This window comes from Sphaerodactylus townsendi, linkage group LG13 (assembly GCF_021028975.2).
Source record: "Sphaerodactylus townsendi isolate TG3544 linkage group LG13, MPM_Stown_v2.3, whole genome shotgun sequence".
NCBI classification, from domain to species: Eukaryota; Metazoa; Chordata; class Lepidosauria; order Squamata; family Sphaerodactylidae; genus Sphaerodactylus; species Sphaerodactylus townsendi.
In genome coordinates this window covers 5581617-5602319 of record NC_059437.1, presented here as the reverse complement: position 1 = coordinate 5602319, position 20703 = coordinate 5581617, and the positions used below count along the sequence as shown (strand labels likewise).

The 20703-nt window shown below is 46.0% G+C and overlaps 1 protein-coding gene across 1 annotated transcript in view; it reads left to right on the top strand.

The window, feature by feature from the left end:
• VSIG1 (V-set and immunoglobulin domain containing 1) overlaps nt 1-20703 on the top strand; it is a 64068-nt gene that overhangs the window by 1267 nt on the left and 42098 nt on the right. The window contains exon 2 of the mRNA XM_048514720.1: nt 5428-5493. Within this exon, the coding sequence (XP_048370677.1) occupies nt 5428-5493 (66 nt within the window). The remainder of the gene's footprint in view (nt 1-5427; nt 5494-20703) is intronic.

The following is a 20703-nucleotide window of genomic DNA, read 5'->3' as shown; positions in this document are numbered from 1 at the left end:
ACGCGAGGCTTATGCAGGCTGCCACACTGCCGCCGTGACCTCCTGCTAGACTGCTTCAAGAAGTTCAGTGCAAGCATACTGCTGAGAGGAGGGGCGTAACTAAGGCAAAAATCACGTGGCAAAATCACCCATTAGTAACCCCGTCTCAGCACATATAAATAATTAGTAACCTATTCTCGGGAACCTGTGAGAACCTGCTGGATCCCACCTCTGGGCCTGCCCTCTCCCCCACTTCCAGGTGTGCCCATTTGCAAAACTGCAGCAACTCCAAGGGATTTGCCCATCTAAGGAAAGTCAGAATAACTGATCTGTGTTAAATGCCTGCTTTGATGAGAACCCAAGCGCATAAACAGGTGCGGAAGAGGCAGCAGGTGCTTCTACTATCAGGCTTTTTATTTTTAAAGAAACTTTGGAAACACACAATAGAACTGGAAAGGGCTGTTGCAACGCACCTGTCCATTTGCCCGGTGGGTGAGTGCAGATGCTTTCTTGCTTAAGGTCACATTCTGGTGGCTGGTCACAAATTGAATGGCAATTCACAGTTGCATTGACATTTATTTAATTATTGACCGCTGTTTTATATGAAGTTTTAGAATGTTTTGTTGATTATTAATTGGATGGAGCCTGTGTGATTGTTTATTGTGTTGTATGATTTGCTCCTTGTTCAGTACTGTTTGAATTTTATGTTGTACGCCGGCCGGAGCCCTTCGGGGATTGGGCAGTATAGAAATGTAAGAAATAAAATAAATAAATAAATAAATATTTATAATGTTTATTTGTTTTAGACATCTTGGTACTACTTTTCTACACAGACCCAAAAGCAACTTTGGGAAGGAAATAATATTGTAATATTGTACAGCTCCCAGAAACACCCATCAAGACCTGTAAATATTCTAGAACAACAATTTTACTGATCACAATGTGACACGGGATCTGTGATCCAAATCTACACATGGTCAAGAAAATTGCTGGATGATCTTTGCCCAGTCATTGGCTTATGATTTCTTTTCAACATAATATGTAAAATGATTTCTTAGCCTATATCACAGGGTTGTCGTGCGGATAAATGGAGGAAGGGAAGACTCATTGGAGGAACGGTGAGATAAGAATGGTCTTATTAAACCCCCAACACAGTTATTTCACAAATGACAGCCAACATAAACAAAAAAACTAAGTTCAAACACCACTCAGTCATAATAACCTGTTTTGAACAATACACTCTGAAACATGGCATGGTTTGCCTGGCAAACAGGTGCACTGACTGTCGCAAAGCCAAACTGCCCTCGTTCAAGAGGAAATTATGGAGCCTATAGATTAAGCATCCATTAAATTAACTCAGTCTAAAAGACTGTGTAAGAACAGAAGAAGAAGAGGAGGAGGAGTAGGAGGAGGAGTTTGAGTTTGGATTTATATCCCCCCTTTCTCTCCTGCAGGAGACTCAAAGGGCCTAAAATCTCCTTGCCCTTCCCCCCTCACAACAAACACCCGGTGAGTTGGGTGGGGCTGAGGGAGCTCTGAAAAGCTGTGACTAGCCCAAGGTCACCCAACTGGCATGTGAGGGAGTGCACAGGCTAATCTGAATCCCCCAGATAAACCTCCACAGCTCAAGCGGCAGAGCGGGGAATCAAACCCGGTTCCTCCAGATTAGAATGCACCTGCTCTTAACCACTACGCCATTGCTGCTTCAATGTGGAAAGAGGAAAAGATCCAACATGAAAGAAAAGGAAAGAAAGATCCAACGTGAGATGGATAGACTAATAAAGGAAGCCGCAGCATTCAGTTTGTAAGACCTGAACAACGCTGTCAATGATAGGTCATCCTGGAGGTCACTAATTTGTATGGTTGCCAGAAGTCAGTAGTCACATGCACCCTCAGCCACAGCTTTTATGCAGTACCGTAACCAAATATTTTCTTGTAACTCAAGGCGCGTAATGAAATTGCACCATGGTTGTGCCGCCGACAGGGTAAGCGATGGAGCGTTGTGTTCTTTGTGGCTTTGCCCTTGAAGGGAGCATGGGCTGGCTCCTCACTGATTCGATTCCTCACATGTCAGGTGGCATTCAGGTACATCTTGCTAGCCAGCTTTTGGGCCACGCAAACACTTCAGACGCAATCAAATGTGCAAGTGCATAATATTTTACTATCATGTGCGTAATATAAATGTTTAACACGTATCTTGTCAGAACTTAGGATAAAGGACAACTGCAATGTTATATATCGAGAAACTGGTGAAGATTAATATTGGGATAAATAATGACTTAATGTTCATGGGTGTAATGGAGGATAGGAGGGTAGATAAAAAATATAGCTATATGTATAAAATGATGATCAAAGCAGCACATGCAACAATAGCTTTAGGCTGGAAAGAAAAGAAAAAATGGACAATCCAGAAATGGTTGGAATACATCTGGGAACAAGTGACACTGGACATTTTCGAAATAATAACAAAGAATAAACTGTGGCAAGATAAACAGAGCGAAATCTTGAAGATATGGACCATATACGCGGACTAGATGAAAGAAGCTGGAGTCAACGAGGAGAAATGGGAGAAAAGATTACAAAGAATGAACTTACTGCTGTTTGTTTAATAAAACTATGAAAAATATAGGGGGGAGGGGGGAAAAGGGGAAAATGTATTGTTTGAAAACAAACGAAGAAAAGCATTAATATGAAATGTAATATTCAAATGATACAATAAAAATTTTTTAAAAAAAGAACTTAGGATAAAATAACTACTTTAAAACTGTTTTCTTCTTCTTAGTATTGAACTTGGCACGTGTTTATATATTTGGGGAAGGTGGTTATTATTATGTGCCTTGTGGGGGAATCAGTTCGATATAGAATTTCATCTCCCAACGCCTTGACATGCGACCTCCTTCCCTTAAACTGCACATCCACGCACCGAGAGTTCCCATCATGGTACATGAAGATGTCAAGGTGCTCTGAAACACCCTTTCATGTGCCTGCCATGTGGTTTTGGAAATGGGTGGAGCCAGGTGGGGCTTTTGTCCAGCAAAACTTCTGATTGGCTACTGGAGACTCAATTTTTAAAATTCTTCTTGGGTGCCACTGTAGCACAAGGATCTGCACTGTGTTATTGAATATAAGTTGCAGCAGTGATTTTGTGGCCGCCAATTTGTGGCTGCCCATACCACGCTGTATCAGAATTAAAAAATTGCACGTCTATATATATAAAAAGCAAACTGTGTATTTGTTAGTGATGGTATAACTCAGTAACTGCTGGGCCAATTCCTCTGAAAATTCCCAGCCACTGTAGTCAGCCAGGCGAGAGTGTTTTTAGATGTTCACATACCTGAAATTTCACCCCTGGCCCAGGTAAAATGCCTTTTTCCTGGCGCTCCATAGTGAAGGACATGCAGCTGCCCGTGTGTAACTGTCACCCTTAAAATGTTTGTGCTGCTTAGAATGTTCTCTCAGATGGCCAGATATGAGCAGTGGAAACAGTACATAGGCAGTAACTCAAGTGGAAGTGAACACACACATACACACGAGGGAGAGGGAAGGGAGGGAGGGAGGGGGAGGCATGCAAGGGAGGGGAGGGAGGGGCCCCAGCATCTGGATATGACCCACCCACCCTAGTGGAGGGAGAGGGAAGGGTCAGCGTCTGTTCCTTTCCCATTTCACCACAATAACCCACAGCAACGTGTGGCCGGGTACCACTAGTTGGCTTTAAAAGGTTGGGACCCTGAGTAGATTTGGGGAGGATCAGAATCTAGGAAATCTAGGAAATAGACTGGATTGGGCAGGATAACAAGATAAGAGGAGGACACGGTAGAGAAGAAACAGAGGAACAAAGCAGACTGGCTCAAAAGAGTAGGGGTGGAGAACAAGGTCCAAGGGCCAGCTACTGACTGACCAGCTGGGCAGTGCCTCTTCCTGCTCACTCTTCCAAGTGATGCTGGGAATCCAGAGACAACGATATTGTTGAGGGGAGAGGCTGGTAAAGAGTACCGCACTTCAGCCCTTGGGAGGATGAATGACGATTCTTGACTACTTGGATATCCCTGCTCAGAATGGGGTGTTTACCCCAAAGCAGTGGTGGGATCCAAACATTTTAGTAACAGGTTCCCATGGTGGTGGGATTTAAACAGTGGCGTAGCGCCAATGGGGCTGGGCGGGGCACGACGGGGGCGTGGCAGGGCATTTCGGGGGTGGGGCATTAATAATTTCTCTGTTACTGTAAAAAACTCTTACTGTAAAAAAAAGTTCCTAATTTCCAGCTGGTATCTTTCTGTCCATAATTTAAACTCATTCTAGCAAGTCCTATCGTCAACTGCCAACAGAAACAACTACTTCTCCTCTAATGGACTGCCTGTCAAATACTTAATACTTTCAAATACGTAATTTTGTTTCTAGAAATCAAAAGAAGGATACTTTCCTTAAACAAGGAACTTCACCATATTTCTAAAACATGTTTTTAAAACCGCCCAACAGGGAGAATTATCCCGTTTTCTACCTTCGCTAACCAGCCACATAGGAAACAACAGGACTATGATTTTTGGACCGAATGGAATTTCTAACGGAAAAGCAGACCCAATTAGTAACCCCCTCTCAGCACACACAAGTAATTAGTAACCCACTCTCAGGAACTGGTGAGAACCTGCTGGATCCCACCTCTGCCCAAAAGTCATCTACCTGCCGACTCTGGGTTGGGAAATACCAATAGTTTGGGGGGCAGGGGTTGGAGCCTGGCGAAGGATGGATTTGGGGGAAGGAGCTCAGAGGAATATAATACCAAAAAGTCTCCCTTTCAAAGCAGTTGTATTCTCCAGGGGAACTGATCTCTCTCGTCTGGAATTGAGTTTTAATTCCAGAAGATCCCCAGGCCCCACCTGGAAGTTGGTATCCCTAAAGATGATAAACTCAGACGTGAGTGGCGTGCGAAATTGAAAGGCCAGACATCTACTTTAAAGCATAATTTAAAACCTCTCTGCCGTACACATACACACTTTATCTGGCCGAAATCAAAAGGAAGCCAAAGGAAAACAAAAAACCTTTCCGTTGATAGAGACGTTTGGCCTGTCCAGCCATGGGAAAGCGGCTTTTTGTGCTCCGGCTGTGGCCGTGTGCCGCCTGAACTCAACAAAACATTAATGCCCCTCTTGCAATATTCTCACAGCGAGAAAAACAGTACTGTACTATATTTGGGAGGGGAAAAGGAGAGGGAAGAACAGCACCCGATACATGTTCCAGCTGTCTCTGACACCCACTACGCCACTTCCTCCTACAGCTTACATATTCTCTGGCTTACCGATTTGAAGAGACGGGGGAAATGCAAATTTTGGCAGCCCTTTTGTCTCTCCTCTGTTAAGTATGCTGCCTCCACATAGTTTCTGATCTAATGGAAAGAATGCACGGTTCCCAGCGTTGCGAACAGCTCTATTAATCCCCTCTTTGGCATTCTAGGAATCAAAAGAACACGCGTCTTGCGGCTGAAGGATTTCTGCCTCTCAACTGGGTTACCAGTCCTGGGTGCGTTGCTAGTCCAATGGAGTAAATTTGCCCTTTGAGCCTAGCAAGGGGCCAAAGTCTTGTCCGTTTCTGAAAGATGAAGGTATGGCGATATCTGACAGATCTGCTTTGGTCAGAGGCTTGCTGTTGAGGGGTCCCTCCTGCTGCCATCGCAAAGAGCAGGCGAAAGGGAACCATCTGAGCATCTTTGCTGAGTCAGATTAATAGTGCTTTCTAGGCGTGTCTCCTTCGGATGCAGAACATTTCAAGAAGGCTCGCGTGCAGTGGTGGGATCCAAACATTTTAGTAACAGGTTCCCATGGTGGTGGGATTCAAACTGTGGCCAATGGGGCTGGGCGGGGCATGACGGGGGCGTGGCCAGGCATTCTGGGGCGGGGCTGTGGCAAGGACGGCCAAGCCGCCAAGCGGGGCGTCCTTGGGCAGGAAAGCTAATGCAACGCACTTGAGCGCCAGGCGCCACGCGATTACGGTGCACCTCCTGCTAGATCGTTTTTTGCTTCAAGTTCTGCTTGCGCTACTGCTGAGAGGAGGGGCGTAACGAAGGCAAAAACCACGTGGCAAAATCACCAATTGGTAACCCCCTCTCGGCACACACAAATAATTAGTAGCTAACTCCTTGCCTCTTTGGGAACCTGTGAGAACCTGCTGGATCCCACCTCTGCTTGCGTGGCAATCAGACAAATATTTCATTCTGCTTATTTATTTTTTATTTTGGCATGCATGTTCAGTTATGGCCCTTCAACTCCACAGATGTTCTCATATAGATCTTATGAGCCCCCTCCCACTGAAGCACCAAGGAAAGGCGGTGGGGGAAGTTGGCCTTGCCTGGGGAAGACTGCCAACTTTCAGGTAGGACCTGGAGTTCTGGAATTACAGGTGATCTCCAGACTACAGAGATCAGTTCCCCTAGATCAGGGGTAGGGAACCTGCGGCTCGAGAGCCGCATGCAGCTCTTCTGCCCTTGCATTGCGGCTCCACAAACTGAGCTGCCAGCTTCATCCTTGCCTGCTCTGCAGGCAGCAGGGCGGGCGCACCAACTGCCCGCGGACGGCTGGGCAGTGCCGCGGGCTTCCCCTCTTGCCCACCCCATTCGAGCGGGGCAGGCGCTTTCCCGGCGGACGGCAAGGCCAAGCCGCTGGCCCCATCCTTGCCCGCCCTGCAGGCAGCAGGGCGGGCGCATCCATGCGCTTCTCAGAATGAGTGGAGTAAAAGGTAAAAAACCCCAATATATACAGTGTTATCTTTATTTTAAATGTCAAAAATTATTTGCAGCTCCAAGTGTTTTCTTTTCCCATGGAAAACGGGTCCAAATGGCTCTTTAAGTGTTAAAGGTTCCCTACCCCTGCCCTGGATCAAGGGTGTCCAACTCTGGCACCCCAGATGTTCATGGACTACGATTTCCATCACCTCCTGCAGCATGGCCATGAGAATTGTAATCCATGAACATCTGAGGTGCCAGAGTTGGACACCCTTGCCCTAGAAGAAATGACTGCTTTGGAGACTGGACTCTGGCATTATAAAGTCCTTTCTGAAACCCCACCTCTCTAGGCACTACCTCCGCCCCTAAAAAAAACTCCAGTAATTCCCCAACCCAGCGATGGCAGCCCAACATCTGTGAAGTGGGAAACAATCTCACTGTGTAGGTTTGGCTTCACAGTCAGGTCCAAACCTTTGTGACTGCATTAGGATCAGGAAAATATATTTTTTCTGGGTTAAACTGGCCAGGTTTTCCGTTTCATCTTTCTGCAGATATCAGAAGGATGGATGCTTTCATTTGCTTCTTCCTTCCACTGCAGCACACGGTTTGGTTCAGTTGCACGAGTCATCTGAAGCTGTCTGCTGAGCAGGTCACCCTGGGTTTACTTTCTCACCTGAGATGGTTGATCTCACCATAGTTTATTTTAACTAATTAGTTTGGGAAATCAGGATTTCGCTCGCAGACAGTAGATCAAACCCCAGTTTGTTATTGAGCTTCTGGCTTCCTTCTCAGAGAGCCTCAGCTTGTGTTCCGTCCTGTGTATGTAACGGAACAAAATGGACGAAGCTGAGATGTCGCCAGTCATTCATCATCTACAACAACAATCTTTATTACGGTTATAAACAGTGGTGGGATCCAAAATTTTTAGTAACAGGTTCCCATAGTGGTGGGATTCAAACTGTGGCATAGCGTCAGTGGGGCTGGGCGTGGCCCATTAGCATTCCTGTACCAAGGCGAGAGCTTTGTGGCAAGGACGCCCAGGCTCTCTCTAGTATTAAAATACAAAATGAGCTGCTTGCTGTCGATTTTGTCCTGATACAACTGATACACTTTCTCATATTCTGCTTCACTGTTCAAAATACAACAACATCAGAACGGATTTGAGAACTGTATTACCAACAGGATTTTTGCTCCTTTCTGATAAAATAAAAATGACTAAGCTTCTAAATAACTCTAATGTTGAAATCTCTGAAGCTGTTGCTATATTTTTACTCTGTGTACTGCAAGTTGCGCAATAATGATCTTCTTATTGTATTTGGAATTCTTGACACACACCGGTTTTATGCCTAATAAAGGATTTGGATTTGGAAAATAATTAGTAACCTACTCTCGGGAACCTGTGAGAACCTGCTGGATCCCACCTCTGGTTATAGACCAGCATAAGGTAAACAAAATAAAGTAAAACTAAACGGGTAAAACATATCAAAACACTAAATATGTATCTAAAAGGAGAATAGAAAACCTACTGGTGAAAGGAAATTGGGAACAAGAAAAGGTATGGGAACAGAAAGGAAATAGAATAAAATCATAAATACTAAAAGGGGGAAAAACCTTAAAAACAATAAAAGAACAATAAAAGCAAGATAGGTATAGGGGAACAATACAATTGGTAAATTGAAGTCTGTAGCTGTCAAGTCACTCCCAAAACTCACTGGAGGCCACATTTCAGTGATGCAGTAATCCTTTCAAAGATGCCTGTTGGCCTTAAAAGACCTTGCATCGTACTGTAAGGAGGACAAATTAGAACTCAATTATCAGAAAATAGAATTAAGTTGTCAGAAAATAGCTTTAAATATCTGGGAGTAGGCCTCTTCTCCTCCGATATTATGACCACATTACTAATGGAGAGATGCATCGAAGGAGCGGCTCGTGCAAACACCGTACTATTGTTGCACACAGAAGACTTCGACTGGCTGGCCACATCCTTCGCACGGAGAATGGTCGGATCCCAAAGACTAATGATCCCAAAGGTAATGATGTGGATACCCCCTAATGCCAAACGACAGTGAGGACGCCCCCGAAACATCTGGAGGAGAACATTTGAGCAAGATCTGAAGGCTCTGAATATTGCACAGGAAGAGGCCAGAATAGTCACTCAAGACTAGGCTGACCAGACGTCCCGCTTTTGGCGGGACAGTCCCGCCTTGAAGCAACTTGTCCCGCGTCCCGCGGTTTTTTTCAAGTGTCCCGGGTTTTGGAAGGCTGCCGCACTGCCTTCTGGGGCACAAGGCAGTGCGGCAGCCTCCCGCGCGGCTGCAGGAGCGCACAGCCTTCTGGGGCACTCCCATTTCCCACCCTGTCACAGGGCGGGAAACGGGAGCACCCCAAAAGGCAGTGCACTCCTGCAGCTGCGCGCGCATGTGCGCGGCTGCCCGCCCGCCCCGGTTCATAAAGGTGATCAAGGGCTATATCAGTGATGGCGAACCTTTATGGTCACCTTACTCAAGACCGAAAATGCTGGAAAGCACTTGTTGCTCAATATGCTACTTAGCATGATGGATTTGATGATGATGACGAGTCCTCCACTCCTCTGGTACCAGAAAGGCTCATGGGGGACTATGTTGCTGGAAAGGCCCAGATGACCTCAGCTACCATTCATACATTATTTTATTTGTTTGTCACATGGAACCATCCTTCCCTTAAGTCTAACGATGGTTCATTTAACAGAATGCAAGATGTAATTCTTTTCCCTCAGTTTTCCTCCATGGCCGCTTTTCTAATATTGCTCAACCTGAGCGACGCTGTGGCTTGAATGTGGCACACCGTATGCCATCGTGCAGATAATGCTCAAAGATTAGTTTGCTCATGTTTTGCTTCAGTGCCCTAAATATAACAATTTTAGATGGTTACATGGTTGCATTACTTCCTACAAGATTTGTGATTCTTCCAGACAAAATAAAAATGATTAAGTCGTTGAATAATCCTGAGGAAGAAATATCTGAGGCTGTCGCCACGATCTTACTATGTGTTTTGCATGTTTTGTAATAATGCTTTTTTAACTGTAACCTTTTCTAGTTTTAATTGTTGTTGTTGTTTTAATGCCTATTAAAGGTCTCTGAAATCTGAGTCCTTGACCTTGCATTGGGTGGAGACATTCTTTCCGATCACTTTCCAAACCACAGGGGATTCCTTTGTTTTCTAGAACGTGGATCACATGTCATCCAGTCTCCCAAGAAAATATTTCACTTGTGTACCCAATGGCTTTCTTTTCCCTCATCAGCTTTACCTATGTTTTGGTTCTTTCTTCTTGAAGGTTAAATGGTTTGCGTGCAATTTGTGTAATTCAAAATGATTGTCAGCTCTCTCTGTCTCTTGTTCAGCTGGGGAAGTCCTAATTTTACTCCGTATGAAAACAAACAATTTTTTTAAAAAAATCTCTCTTCAGTTGCTTCCATGCAAACCCACAGAGAATTCTTGATGCGGGCCGACAAGGATTTGCCCCTGAACTTAGGAGCCGTTATCTTAGGAAAGTTGTAAACAGTTCTTGTGTGTTTGGTTGTGGCTTGAACGTGGCGCACCGTATGCCACCATGCGGATAATGCTCAAAGAGAGCCCCCTGCAGGAACAAGAAAGTATATTGCGTGCACGGTCAGGAAAACTTGGATTTTCTTTTCTTTCAAAAAATTGTTTTGTATTTTTCATAACATTAAAATTCATTATTACAAATAAAATAGTTCGAAGCTTGGTTATATCTATTAATGTCCAAAAGTACAGAATCTTACATTATAATCGCTATTTTCAAGTCTAAACAAGATGTAAGTGTGACATTTTTATTCGTATGCATATAGCCCAGTGGTGGCGAACTTATGGCACGGGTGCCAGAGGTGACACTCAGAGCCCTCTCTGTGGGCACGCGCAAACCGAGTCCCCCTCCCCCCACATCTAGGCTGGCCTGGGCCGCTGGGCTCGATTATTAGCATTAAACCTAAGACCTAGTTTTGGGGAAGCAGTGCAGGTAAACCTGTTAAGCGATGGTAAACCCCGTAATTAGATTTTCATAACGAAGAACTTAAAGCTAATCCTTTACCTGGGGAGTAAGCTTCGGTTGCTCGGCAATGGGGGCTTGTCTTCACTGAGGTAAACCCTTCAAAGGGTTGTGGATTCCACCTGTTACTAGCGGAAGAGAGTTGCACGGTTGCTTCAAAGCAAAGCCACTGACTACCACCAAGCTTACTCCCGAGTAACGCAGGCCTCGGAGCCAACCGTTTTTCTAAACTAAAACCTCAGTATTCAGGTTAAATTGCCATGTTGGCACTTTGCGATAAATAAGTGGGTTTTGGGTTGCAATTTGGGCACTCGGTCTCGAAAAGGTTCGCCATCACTGATATAGCCCTTGTTGCCTTTGATTATCCCAGTCTGTGGTCCAAAAAGACATTCCATGTCCCACAGAGGTGGGCAGTCTTGTTAAACACTAGGTGGCACCAAAAGATCTCCAGGAATTACACCTGAAGCTTTCCACGTGGGGTTTTTTTTTCCAGTTCTGGACCCATAATGCTTCTACTTATTCCCTGATTCCCACATGCATTTTTGTGCCCTCGGTTTTCACATATTTTTTTAAAAACTTCCCCTTTTTCCCCAGCTGTTTTAAGATCACTTTTACCCCGATCTATTTCTGCAAGCCAGCGTAGGGTCAGTTTTTCATCGTGTGCAATGTTCCTATCAGTTTTCTTATCCTGCACACTCCCACCCAACTTCCAATGATTGGACTGTCACCTTTGTTAAACCATTCCCTCCCCCAAGACAGTAATATCATTTTTGGAAAGGCCCTAAAATACTGATACAACACTGTAGTGTTGTAATGACAGGTGAAGCCTGTTCTCTGAATTTCCAACTTTCTTTAAATTTTTTTAAAAAAGGAAATCTCTAGCACTGGCTATATATTTGACCACCTGCCAATCCCCTCCCTCCCAGGGTTTGATTACTGGGGTGTGATGCCAGATGTCCTTTGTTATTAATTAATTCATTAATTATTTATTGAAGGTTACTGCTGCTGTAGTTTTAAGGTTTTGCATTATTTTTAATTGGGATTATTCGATTTGTTTTATTGTGTTGTTTGTTGTTGTACACCACCCTGAGCCCTTCGGGGGTAGGGCGGTTTATCAAATCGAATTAATAATAATAATAATAATAATAATAATAATAATAATAATAATAATAATAATAATAATAATAATCAAAATAATAATCAAAATACAAGGACCTACAAATTGAAGTTGAACGATTGTGGCAGAAAAGAACAACAGTAATCCCACTAGTAGTCGGTGCTCTAGGAGGAATCCCAAGAAATCTTGAAAAACATCTGGAAAGCCTAAACTTGGACAGAACATCAGTCCACATGCTGCAGAAAGCAGCACTTCTAGGAACTGCACACATTCTACGCAAATACCTCTAATATCCTAGGTCCTTGGGAAGGACTCGATATTCAGAGATGAATTCCAGACACTTGTGCTGTGTTGTTATGTGTATAATAATAATAATAATAGTGGATATATGTGAGGGAAAGAGGGTGCTGTGAAGTCACCAATAATGACATTGATGATGACAGCAGCCACCATTGAAAATCCTCACTATTTAACCCATATGTCGAAGAAATAAACTGACTCCACGACTGTAAAAAAAGGCAGAAAAGCTCTCAGTTTTCAGACCACAGACATCAGCTCCCCTGCAGAAAACAGTTGCTTTGGAAGGTGGATTGTATGCCATTGTACCCCACTGCCCCTCCCCTCCCCATCACTGGCCTAGGGCCCCCCTCCTCTTCCCACAACCAAGACCCCTGCTCACACCCATTTACCTCCCCACCAGCCTATGCATCCTTCCCCTGCCAAGTAGCTGGGGGCACAGGAGGAAGGGTGCTTGCAATCCAGAGGGAGGGGGTGTGTGCAGGCAGGTGGCATAAGAGCTGCGTGAGCAGCGAATGGGCCCTATTGGAAGACCTGGGCCCTGGCAGGTGCCCCACCTCGGGGTCCAAACCCATGACTTGTCCATGGCTTGGCAGCAGGCAGGACAATAGCAGTTTGAGTGTGGTAGGAATGCCAACACAAGCCTAGAGCAGTTGCCCCATCGCTAAGAGCTCCTGTCTGGGGTATTGGAATCGTCATTGTGTGTAACAGGAAGGCTCCACTCCCAAAATCTCCAGGTGTTTTCCAAACCAGAGCTGGCAACCCTATCCTCCCAGTCGCACCTCCTTTTCGGCAGGATTGTGAGTTTCACCTGAGCCAACCAGAGGAAACTTAATCCAGTTTTCCATTTACTTAGCTCTGACTCACCCCGTTGGTTAACAAGCCACTCCTGGTACCGGCCAGTTCGGTTTCCCATCCGATCTGGAGATAAGTGTTTCTCGGCTACTTGCTGTGTGCATTCTCGTGTGTATCGCAGCTGCCAACTAATAGTCATCGATGAAGCTCTAATACCAGCTGCTGGTTAGAAGGTGGGAGTTAGAGAGAAGGTGGAGAGACTCCGTGCCAGATAATAATGACTTTAGGTTCATTTAGAACAGTGGTTCTCAACCTTCCTAATGCCGCGACCCTTTAATACAGTTCCTCATGTTGTGGTGACCCCCAACCTTAACATTTACCTATTTTACAGATGGAGAACACTGATGCAGAGAGTCTTAGGCAACCCCTGTGAAAGGGTCGTTCGACCCCCAAAGGGGTCGCAATCCACAGGTTGAGAACCGCTGATTTAGAAACACAGACGAGACTGGGGGCGATTCCGCACATGAGTAAAATAGGTTCGACCCAGTTCCCTGAGAAGGGTAGTAACCTAGGTTGAAGCCATTGTTGTTCCCCCTGCAACCAGCTTGATCCCAGCTCGGAGGGCGGAATCATCCTGTGCCTCTTCGCCGCTCCGTTCCAATTGGCTACTGTTCTACGGCCATGTTCCGTCTATCCCCACACACGTTATTTAAAAAACTGCCACAGGAATGGAGGGACGAAGGTGGCGTTTTTTGATTGGCCAGCTGTACGCATGCCCGAAACACTCAGCTGTGATTGGCTGAATGGGGGACTCCTGGCACCAGAGATTCCGCACTTTACTGGAATCGAGCTGAGTTCAAGCGTGGTTCCCTGAAAAAGTAGTAGTTCCCAACTGGAGTTGGAAATTTGACCGTTACACGGGGCGAAGCTGGTACAAAACCACGTCGATCCCAGTGGTTGTGCGGAGCACTTAGGTCGATCGCAGCTCGAACTTAGGTCGATAACGCAAGTGCGGAATCGACCTGAGACAATTTTGAAGAACCCTTTCTTCCAGTAGCAACACAAAGGGGTTGAGCCTTGCAGAAGGTTCCCAATTCAGTCCCTGGTATCTCCAGTGAAAGGGATCGATGGCAGGTGATATGAAAGACCTCATCCTGAGACCCTGGGAAGCCGGTGCCAATTGAGTCTAGTGATGGCGGGTGTCAATAGATCTTGACAAGTAGGCAGTACTGATGCTGATGGACCAGTGGTCTGATTCAGTGCAAATCAGTTTCACGTGTGTTCATGTGACAATTATAGGGTTCTGTGAGAAATCCTGTATTCCATCATTTGGGCTTGTGTAACCCCCATGCTCAGAATTGGTTGACCCAGAAAGGGGTGGAGACTCAAAGCTGCAGAGCTCATGTAGTTTGGAGGAGACAAGGCTACCAGACTCAGACCTTGATTTGTATAAGCCCTTAACACCTTGTTAAGGTAACTGCAATGTTGTTGGGAACTAGTGGGAAGGTAGTTGTTTATTTTTTGCTATGTTGTAAATGTTGGAGTTTATTGTTTCAGGGTTTTTTGTGTTTGTAATGGGTGAGAGTTCTCCTGGAAACCTTCATCATGTTGAAGCCTGTTCATCAAGCCCTTGGAGTCTTCAGGAGCCAACCCACTTGCAAAGAAGAATTGGACTTGGCAGTATCAGTAGACTGTAAATATAAGGACTTGAAAATGCAACCTGAACAGGACCTTGAAGTGTGATGTTAAATGTTATATGTTATATGTTAAGAAAGTAAACCATTTTGGTTTTTTTTAATTTGTTGTTGCAAACTCATTCCAAGTTCTGCCCCACAGAACCCACAGATAGAGGTTACACTTGCACTGTTTCAACAATCTTAGGCAGAAAATGTCCCCTGTTCCATATTTAGAGCTCACCTACGCTGGGAACCCATGATCAAATCTCTAGTGTCCTTCAGTTTCAAAATAGATGTGGGTTGGCGATATGGACTGGAGCTTTGGTGCTGGAGAACAGGGGAAAAATCTTCTCCTGCACTACCAAGTTTCCCCCCAAAATAAGACATGGTCTTATATTAATTTTTGCTGCAAAAGATGCGTTAGGGCTTATTTTTATCCCATGATTTTGCACACACACCCTCATGTGACCAGATCAGCTGCGCTGGGAAATCTGTAACTAGAGCTTATTTTTAGAATAGGACTTATATTTCGAGCATCCTCCAAAAATCCCGAAAAATCAAGCTAGGTCTTATTTTCGGGGTAGGTCTTAAATGTCCTCAGCTGGAAATTCTTCCCATTGCTTTTCATCTCAGATAAGAGAAAAATTAACAGACAAAAAAAGATCCATTTAATCCAGCATCCTGTTTCGATATGGTCTAATCAGATGCCCCAGTTGAGATACATGCTGGGCTAATGTCCCTCCCCCCCCAACTGACTTTCAGAGTTAACTATCTCTGAAGACAAACGTTTCATTTACCCTAATAACCCCAGATTTATCCTCCAGATTTCTTAAATCCCTTCTAAATCCATCTAAGCATTTCACAGGTTCATGGTGCTCTGTGTGAAGATGTACTATCTGTCTTTCATCAGTAGTGAACTGAGAACCCATCAGCTAGGAGTCATGAATAGCAGTAGTAGAATTCACTACTAGTAGTGGGGGAGGGGGTCCATCATTGGGTCATGGTTAAGGTGACCAGATTGTCACCTTTGTAAACCGGGACCCGGGTGGGCGGGTGGGCGGCCCCGCACGCGCACGTATGTGCACATGCATGCGCAGCCGCAGGAGCACACTGCCTTCTGGGGCGCTCCCGTTTCCCTACCCCTGTGACAGGGTGGGAAACCGGGGAGCGCCCCAGAAGGCAGTGCGCTCCTGCGGCCGCGTGTGCGGGAGGCTGCTGCACTGCCTTTTGGGGCATGCCCCAGAAGGCAGTGCGGCAGCCTTCCAAAAATCGGGACAGTTCAAAAAACCCGCGGGACGCGGGACAAATTGTTTTAAGGCGGGACTGTCCCGCCAAAAGCGGGATGTCAGGTCACCATAGTCATGGTCCATCCACCCTGGAGGGAAGAGTAGGGAGAGGCAGGTAACCGTCATCTGGTCTTGGCCCATCCACCCTGAAGGGAAAGGGAGGAGGGCACCTGGCATCTGGTTGTGACCCACCTCCGGGGAAGGAGAGGGAGGAGGAAGGGGAATAGTAGTAGTACTAGTTCACCAGTAGTAGTGAATAGCAGGGGCATACCTAGGCAAACTGGCGCCCGGGGACAAAACCTGAGTTTCCACCCTTCTTCTCCCTTCTGCTTCTGCTTCCTCTGTGTCTTTGGCTCCGCCTCCTGAAGGAGCCATTTGGCGGTTTGTCTCCCCCTCCTGCAGGAGCCATTTTGGCTCAAGTGCAGCACACTAGATCCAAACTCCAAATGGGCCCCCAGGCTCCAAAAGCTCTAGCTGTTCAGACAGTAGCAGGGAATACTTGAACTGAGGTGTGGAAGTCTTGGCACGGTTTCCTGTGGCTGCTGTAAAGCCCCCAAATGCCAACCAACCATTACAATTTCCAAATGCCAACTGGGCCTAATGTTTTATTGGCAATGGCCCGTGTTTACTATTAATCTTAGGAAATGAGAACTATTTAGAAATTACAAGTATTAGAAGAAAAATCAAGTACGACAACATTTTCTGTTTCCACACATTGTGAATGGCCTTGATTGGGGCATGAAGCACCTGGCTTCTTAACTTTTGCTGTGGGGCTGGGCTGTATCCTGGAGAGCTGAGTTTGATTCCCCACTTTTTCTGCCCCACCTGCTGCCCCACAAGGTGTTTGTTGTGGGTAGAGAAAAGAGGGGGCGTTTGTTAGCTGTTTGGAGACTCCTTAAAGCGAACTGCACCTGGGATGCATCGCGCCCTAAGCGCTCTGCTCAGCCGTGCCCAGGAATGCCCTCGCTCTGGAATGCACGGCCACGCTCGGCCATGCCCCCCCCCAGCCCCATTGGGGCTACCACTGTTTGAATCCCACCACCATGGGAACCTGTTACTAAAAATTTTTGATCCCACCACTGATAAAAGGATTGGCCAGGAAAAGGATCAACAAACCAGCTATAAACAAAAACTGGGGGGCGGAGATTGAGCCGGGCAAACATAGACTCTCTAATTGCCTTGTGTTCTATAAAAAAATACCGGGCGCATAATCACAAATGAGGACAAATACTGATTTGTGTCTCTGTCTCTCTTCCACCCCCCATGGGCAGAGGGACTCTCTGCAGGAATGTCAGGAGAAATCCATGAACCTTTCCTAGGAGGACTTTCCTACCTGCCATGATGAGCTCAAATAAACAGTATGGAAAGTCCAACCGTGACCAAAATGGCCAGTGAGGATGACCCAACAGTGGTGTTGTGATGCAAGATTGTTTACTGCCATCGCTTATGGAAACGCCCAGATTCCCTCAGTAGCTCCCAGGCTAGCCTGATCTCCTCTGATATCTGAGTCAAGCAGGGCCAGTCCTGGCTGGTACTTGGATGGACAATGTCAAGTGTGCTAAAGTTGTGCAGTTTCGAGGGGGAATGGGTGCAAGCCTCCCAAGCCAGCTGACAGTTTTTTGCGCCACCCTGGATAGGTTGAAGGAAGGGTTAGGCCCTCTTCCTGGGGTGGTCTTGAAAGTCCTGTCTGTAAGATGCACTTCATCTATCAGGAGAAAAGAAAATGGGTGGGTGGGACATTGAGGTGGTGAACCTTCAAAGGACCCTCAGCAACACTCAGCTGACAAATAAAGACCGCCTGAATCCCTTGCAGCTGGAAGGGCTCTCACCCTTGACCTCCACACTTCACACAACAGCAGATTTGGCTAATGTGGTTCACCCCCCACCCCCCCCATGATGTGGCAGGAGGGCTTCAGGCTGGAGTCTTTGCTGCTAATATCCATTTGAGGACTTTCCTACCTGCCATGATGAGCTCAAATGAACAGCAAGACCAGTCCTAATCAGACCAAATGGCCAGTGAGGATGACCCAACAGAAGTATTGTGATGCAAGATTGTTTACTGTCATCGTTATGGTAACGCTTACACTTGAATAGCCTCAGGTTAGCCTGCCCCCCCCCCCCCTCCCCAACCATACCCAGCCATCTCTGAAGCCAAGCAGGGCTGGTCCTGGCTAGTACTTGGATGAAAGGCTTTCAAGGAATAACAGGGCAGTGCCGGAGAGGCAGGCGATGGCAAACCACCTCCAAATGTCTCTTACCTTGAAAACTCAACTGTGGTTTGCCATAAGTCAAACGTGTGAATTGACAGCAAAAGAAAATTTTAAAGCTGTGAAGAAAACATAACTATGCCGAGATAGCACAAGCATGTGGAATTTTTTTGCACTAAAATAAAAGAGAAAAGCAAGGTAGATCTAATGCTCTAGGAGTCTAGGGCACATCGTGGGTATGACAAACTAATTACAGAAGACCAGAAGCCACTGGGAGATATTAGCCCACAACAAGGTCCCACCATAGAGGGAGGAGGCATCTGAGATTGCACCAGCTTCCAAAAGGAGGCTCAGATTCCAAAGGGGCACCTTAAGAAAAATGCAGCTTTAGACCACTGGTCAGAGAAGTCCATGAACCTTTGGAGGACTTTCCTACCTGCCATGATGAGCTTCAAATGAACAGAACCGGAAGGTAGGGATGGAGTGACAGCTCTGGAGGAGAGATTATTACCCGAGGGAAGCCTATAAAATTATATATATTAGCATATATTGCTGAAGAAGTAGTCAAAAAAACGCTGCTTATGCTAAAGTGTTTCCTGTTTGTTTTGATATGGTACTTTTAAGTGTGCTGCAAAAAAAATTGATAATGATGGAATAGAGCATATATACTCTGGTGTATGGATGACTGAAAAAAATAATTTTGTTCTTATGAATCATGGAATTTGGAAGTATGCAAATATGGATGGATATCCTTATGGATGATGGATTTATGTATGTAATATGATGATATATATAAATGAAATAAGACCACAAAAACTGGATACATAATAGTAAAGAACATTTATTTCACATCAGCTTGAGTGCAACGGTTTGTTGTAGTTTTGGAGGTAGTGCATGTTGCACTCAGTTTTGTAAGTGTTCAACAGTGTTGGATAGTGTTGGTGGGTCAGGACCCCTTTGGGGTCGAATCCACTTTCACAGGGTTGCCTAAGACTTCTTCTGCACTCAGTGTTCTCCATCTGAAAAATGGATAAAAGTTAGGGTTGGGGGTCACCACAACATGAGGAACTGTATTAAAGGGCCGCGGCATTAGGAAGGTTGAGAACCACTGGCCAACCCAGGACGGGCGGTAACCTTTTGAGACCGAAAGGCCCAAACTGCAACCCGAACCCCACTTATTTATTGCAGCGTGCCAACACAGCAATTTAACCTGAATGCTGAGGTTTTAGTTTAGAAAACCGATTGGCCCCTCTTCCTCCGCCCACCTGCTCAAGCAGGCCAGCCTCTCTAGCCTCCAGCAAGTCCCGCTTCTGTGCCTCTCTAGCATCTCTGCCTCCTCTGCCCCCCCCCCAGGCAGCAGCCACTGAGCACAGGCCCCAGGCCCGGCCAGCCGAGTCCTCCCTGCTCACTGTGGTGCACGACGCATGCCTAGTGGCCCAGGCCAACCTAGATGTGTGTGTGGGGGGGGTGATTTTCTGCCCCCCATATTTATTTATTATTAGTTTTATATACAGCCCTCCCCCTGAGGGCTCAGGGCAGTTCACAACAGGTTAAAACAAACATTAAAACATAATTTAAATATCAATTATATAAGCGGTCCGAACTAATCCTGTGTGCGTGCCCACAGAGAGGGCTCCGAGTGCCACCTCTGGCACCCGTGCCATAGGTTCGCCATCACTGGCCTAACCCCTCCTCCAACCTATCTAGGATGGCACAAAAAACTATCAGCTGGCTTGGAGAGGTGTTTGCACCCATTCCCCGAATCGCGAACTGCACAACTGCTTTAGTTAATAATTTGACATTGTCGATCCAAGTACTTGCCAGGACTGGCTCCTAAGCTTGCTTGCTCCAGAGATCCAGAAGAGAGATTCTTCAGGCCAGCCCGGGCTAATAGGATACCAGCCCACAGCAAAGGTCCACAATCGGGAGGAGACATCTGAGAATCACACCAGGCTCCCAAAGGAGGAGGCTCCAGATTCTCAAAGGGGCACCTTAAGAAAAATGCAGCCCTTAGACGCACAGCTTTGAATGATGGACTTTGCTCTGGTCTCTAGGAAGAAAGAAAATAATCCCGACACCCCGGCGTATGGGTGACACTTGAGACACACCTAAAATGTAAATTCTCTTACGGTGTCACCTATATGCATGTAAAATACCAGGAAATTGCAACTGTAGAAGCCAAAAAAAGCTAACAGTTTTGAGAAATAAGATCTCACTCCAGAAGGCCAGGAGGAAAACTCCATCCAAGTATAAAAAGGGTTGGCCTGGAAGCTTGAGAGGAAAACAACAGACAGGCAAACAGGAGCAAACAGGGGCCTCTCTTAATCGCCTTGCATTCTGCAAGAAAGCCAAGAGTATAAATCCCATACAGAAAGAGGGAATACTGGATTTCTGTCTCTGGCTTCTACCCCCAACAGCAGAGGGACTCTCTCTGCAGGAAGGGCAGAGAAGTCCATGAACCTTTCCTTGGAGGACTTTCCTACCTGCCAAGATGAGCTTAAATGAACAGTATGGAGTCCTAACCAGACCAAAATGGCCAGTGAGGATGACCCAACCCAGGAGGTGTTGTGATGGGATAAGTATTGCTTA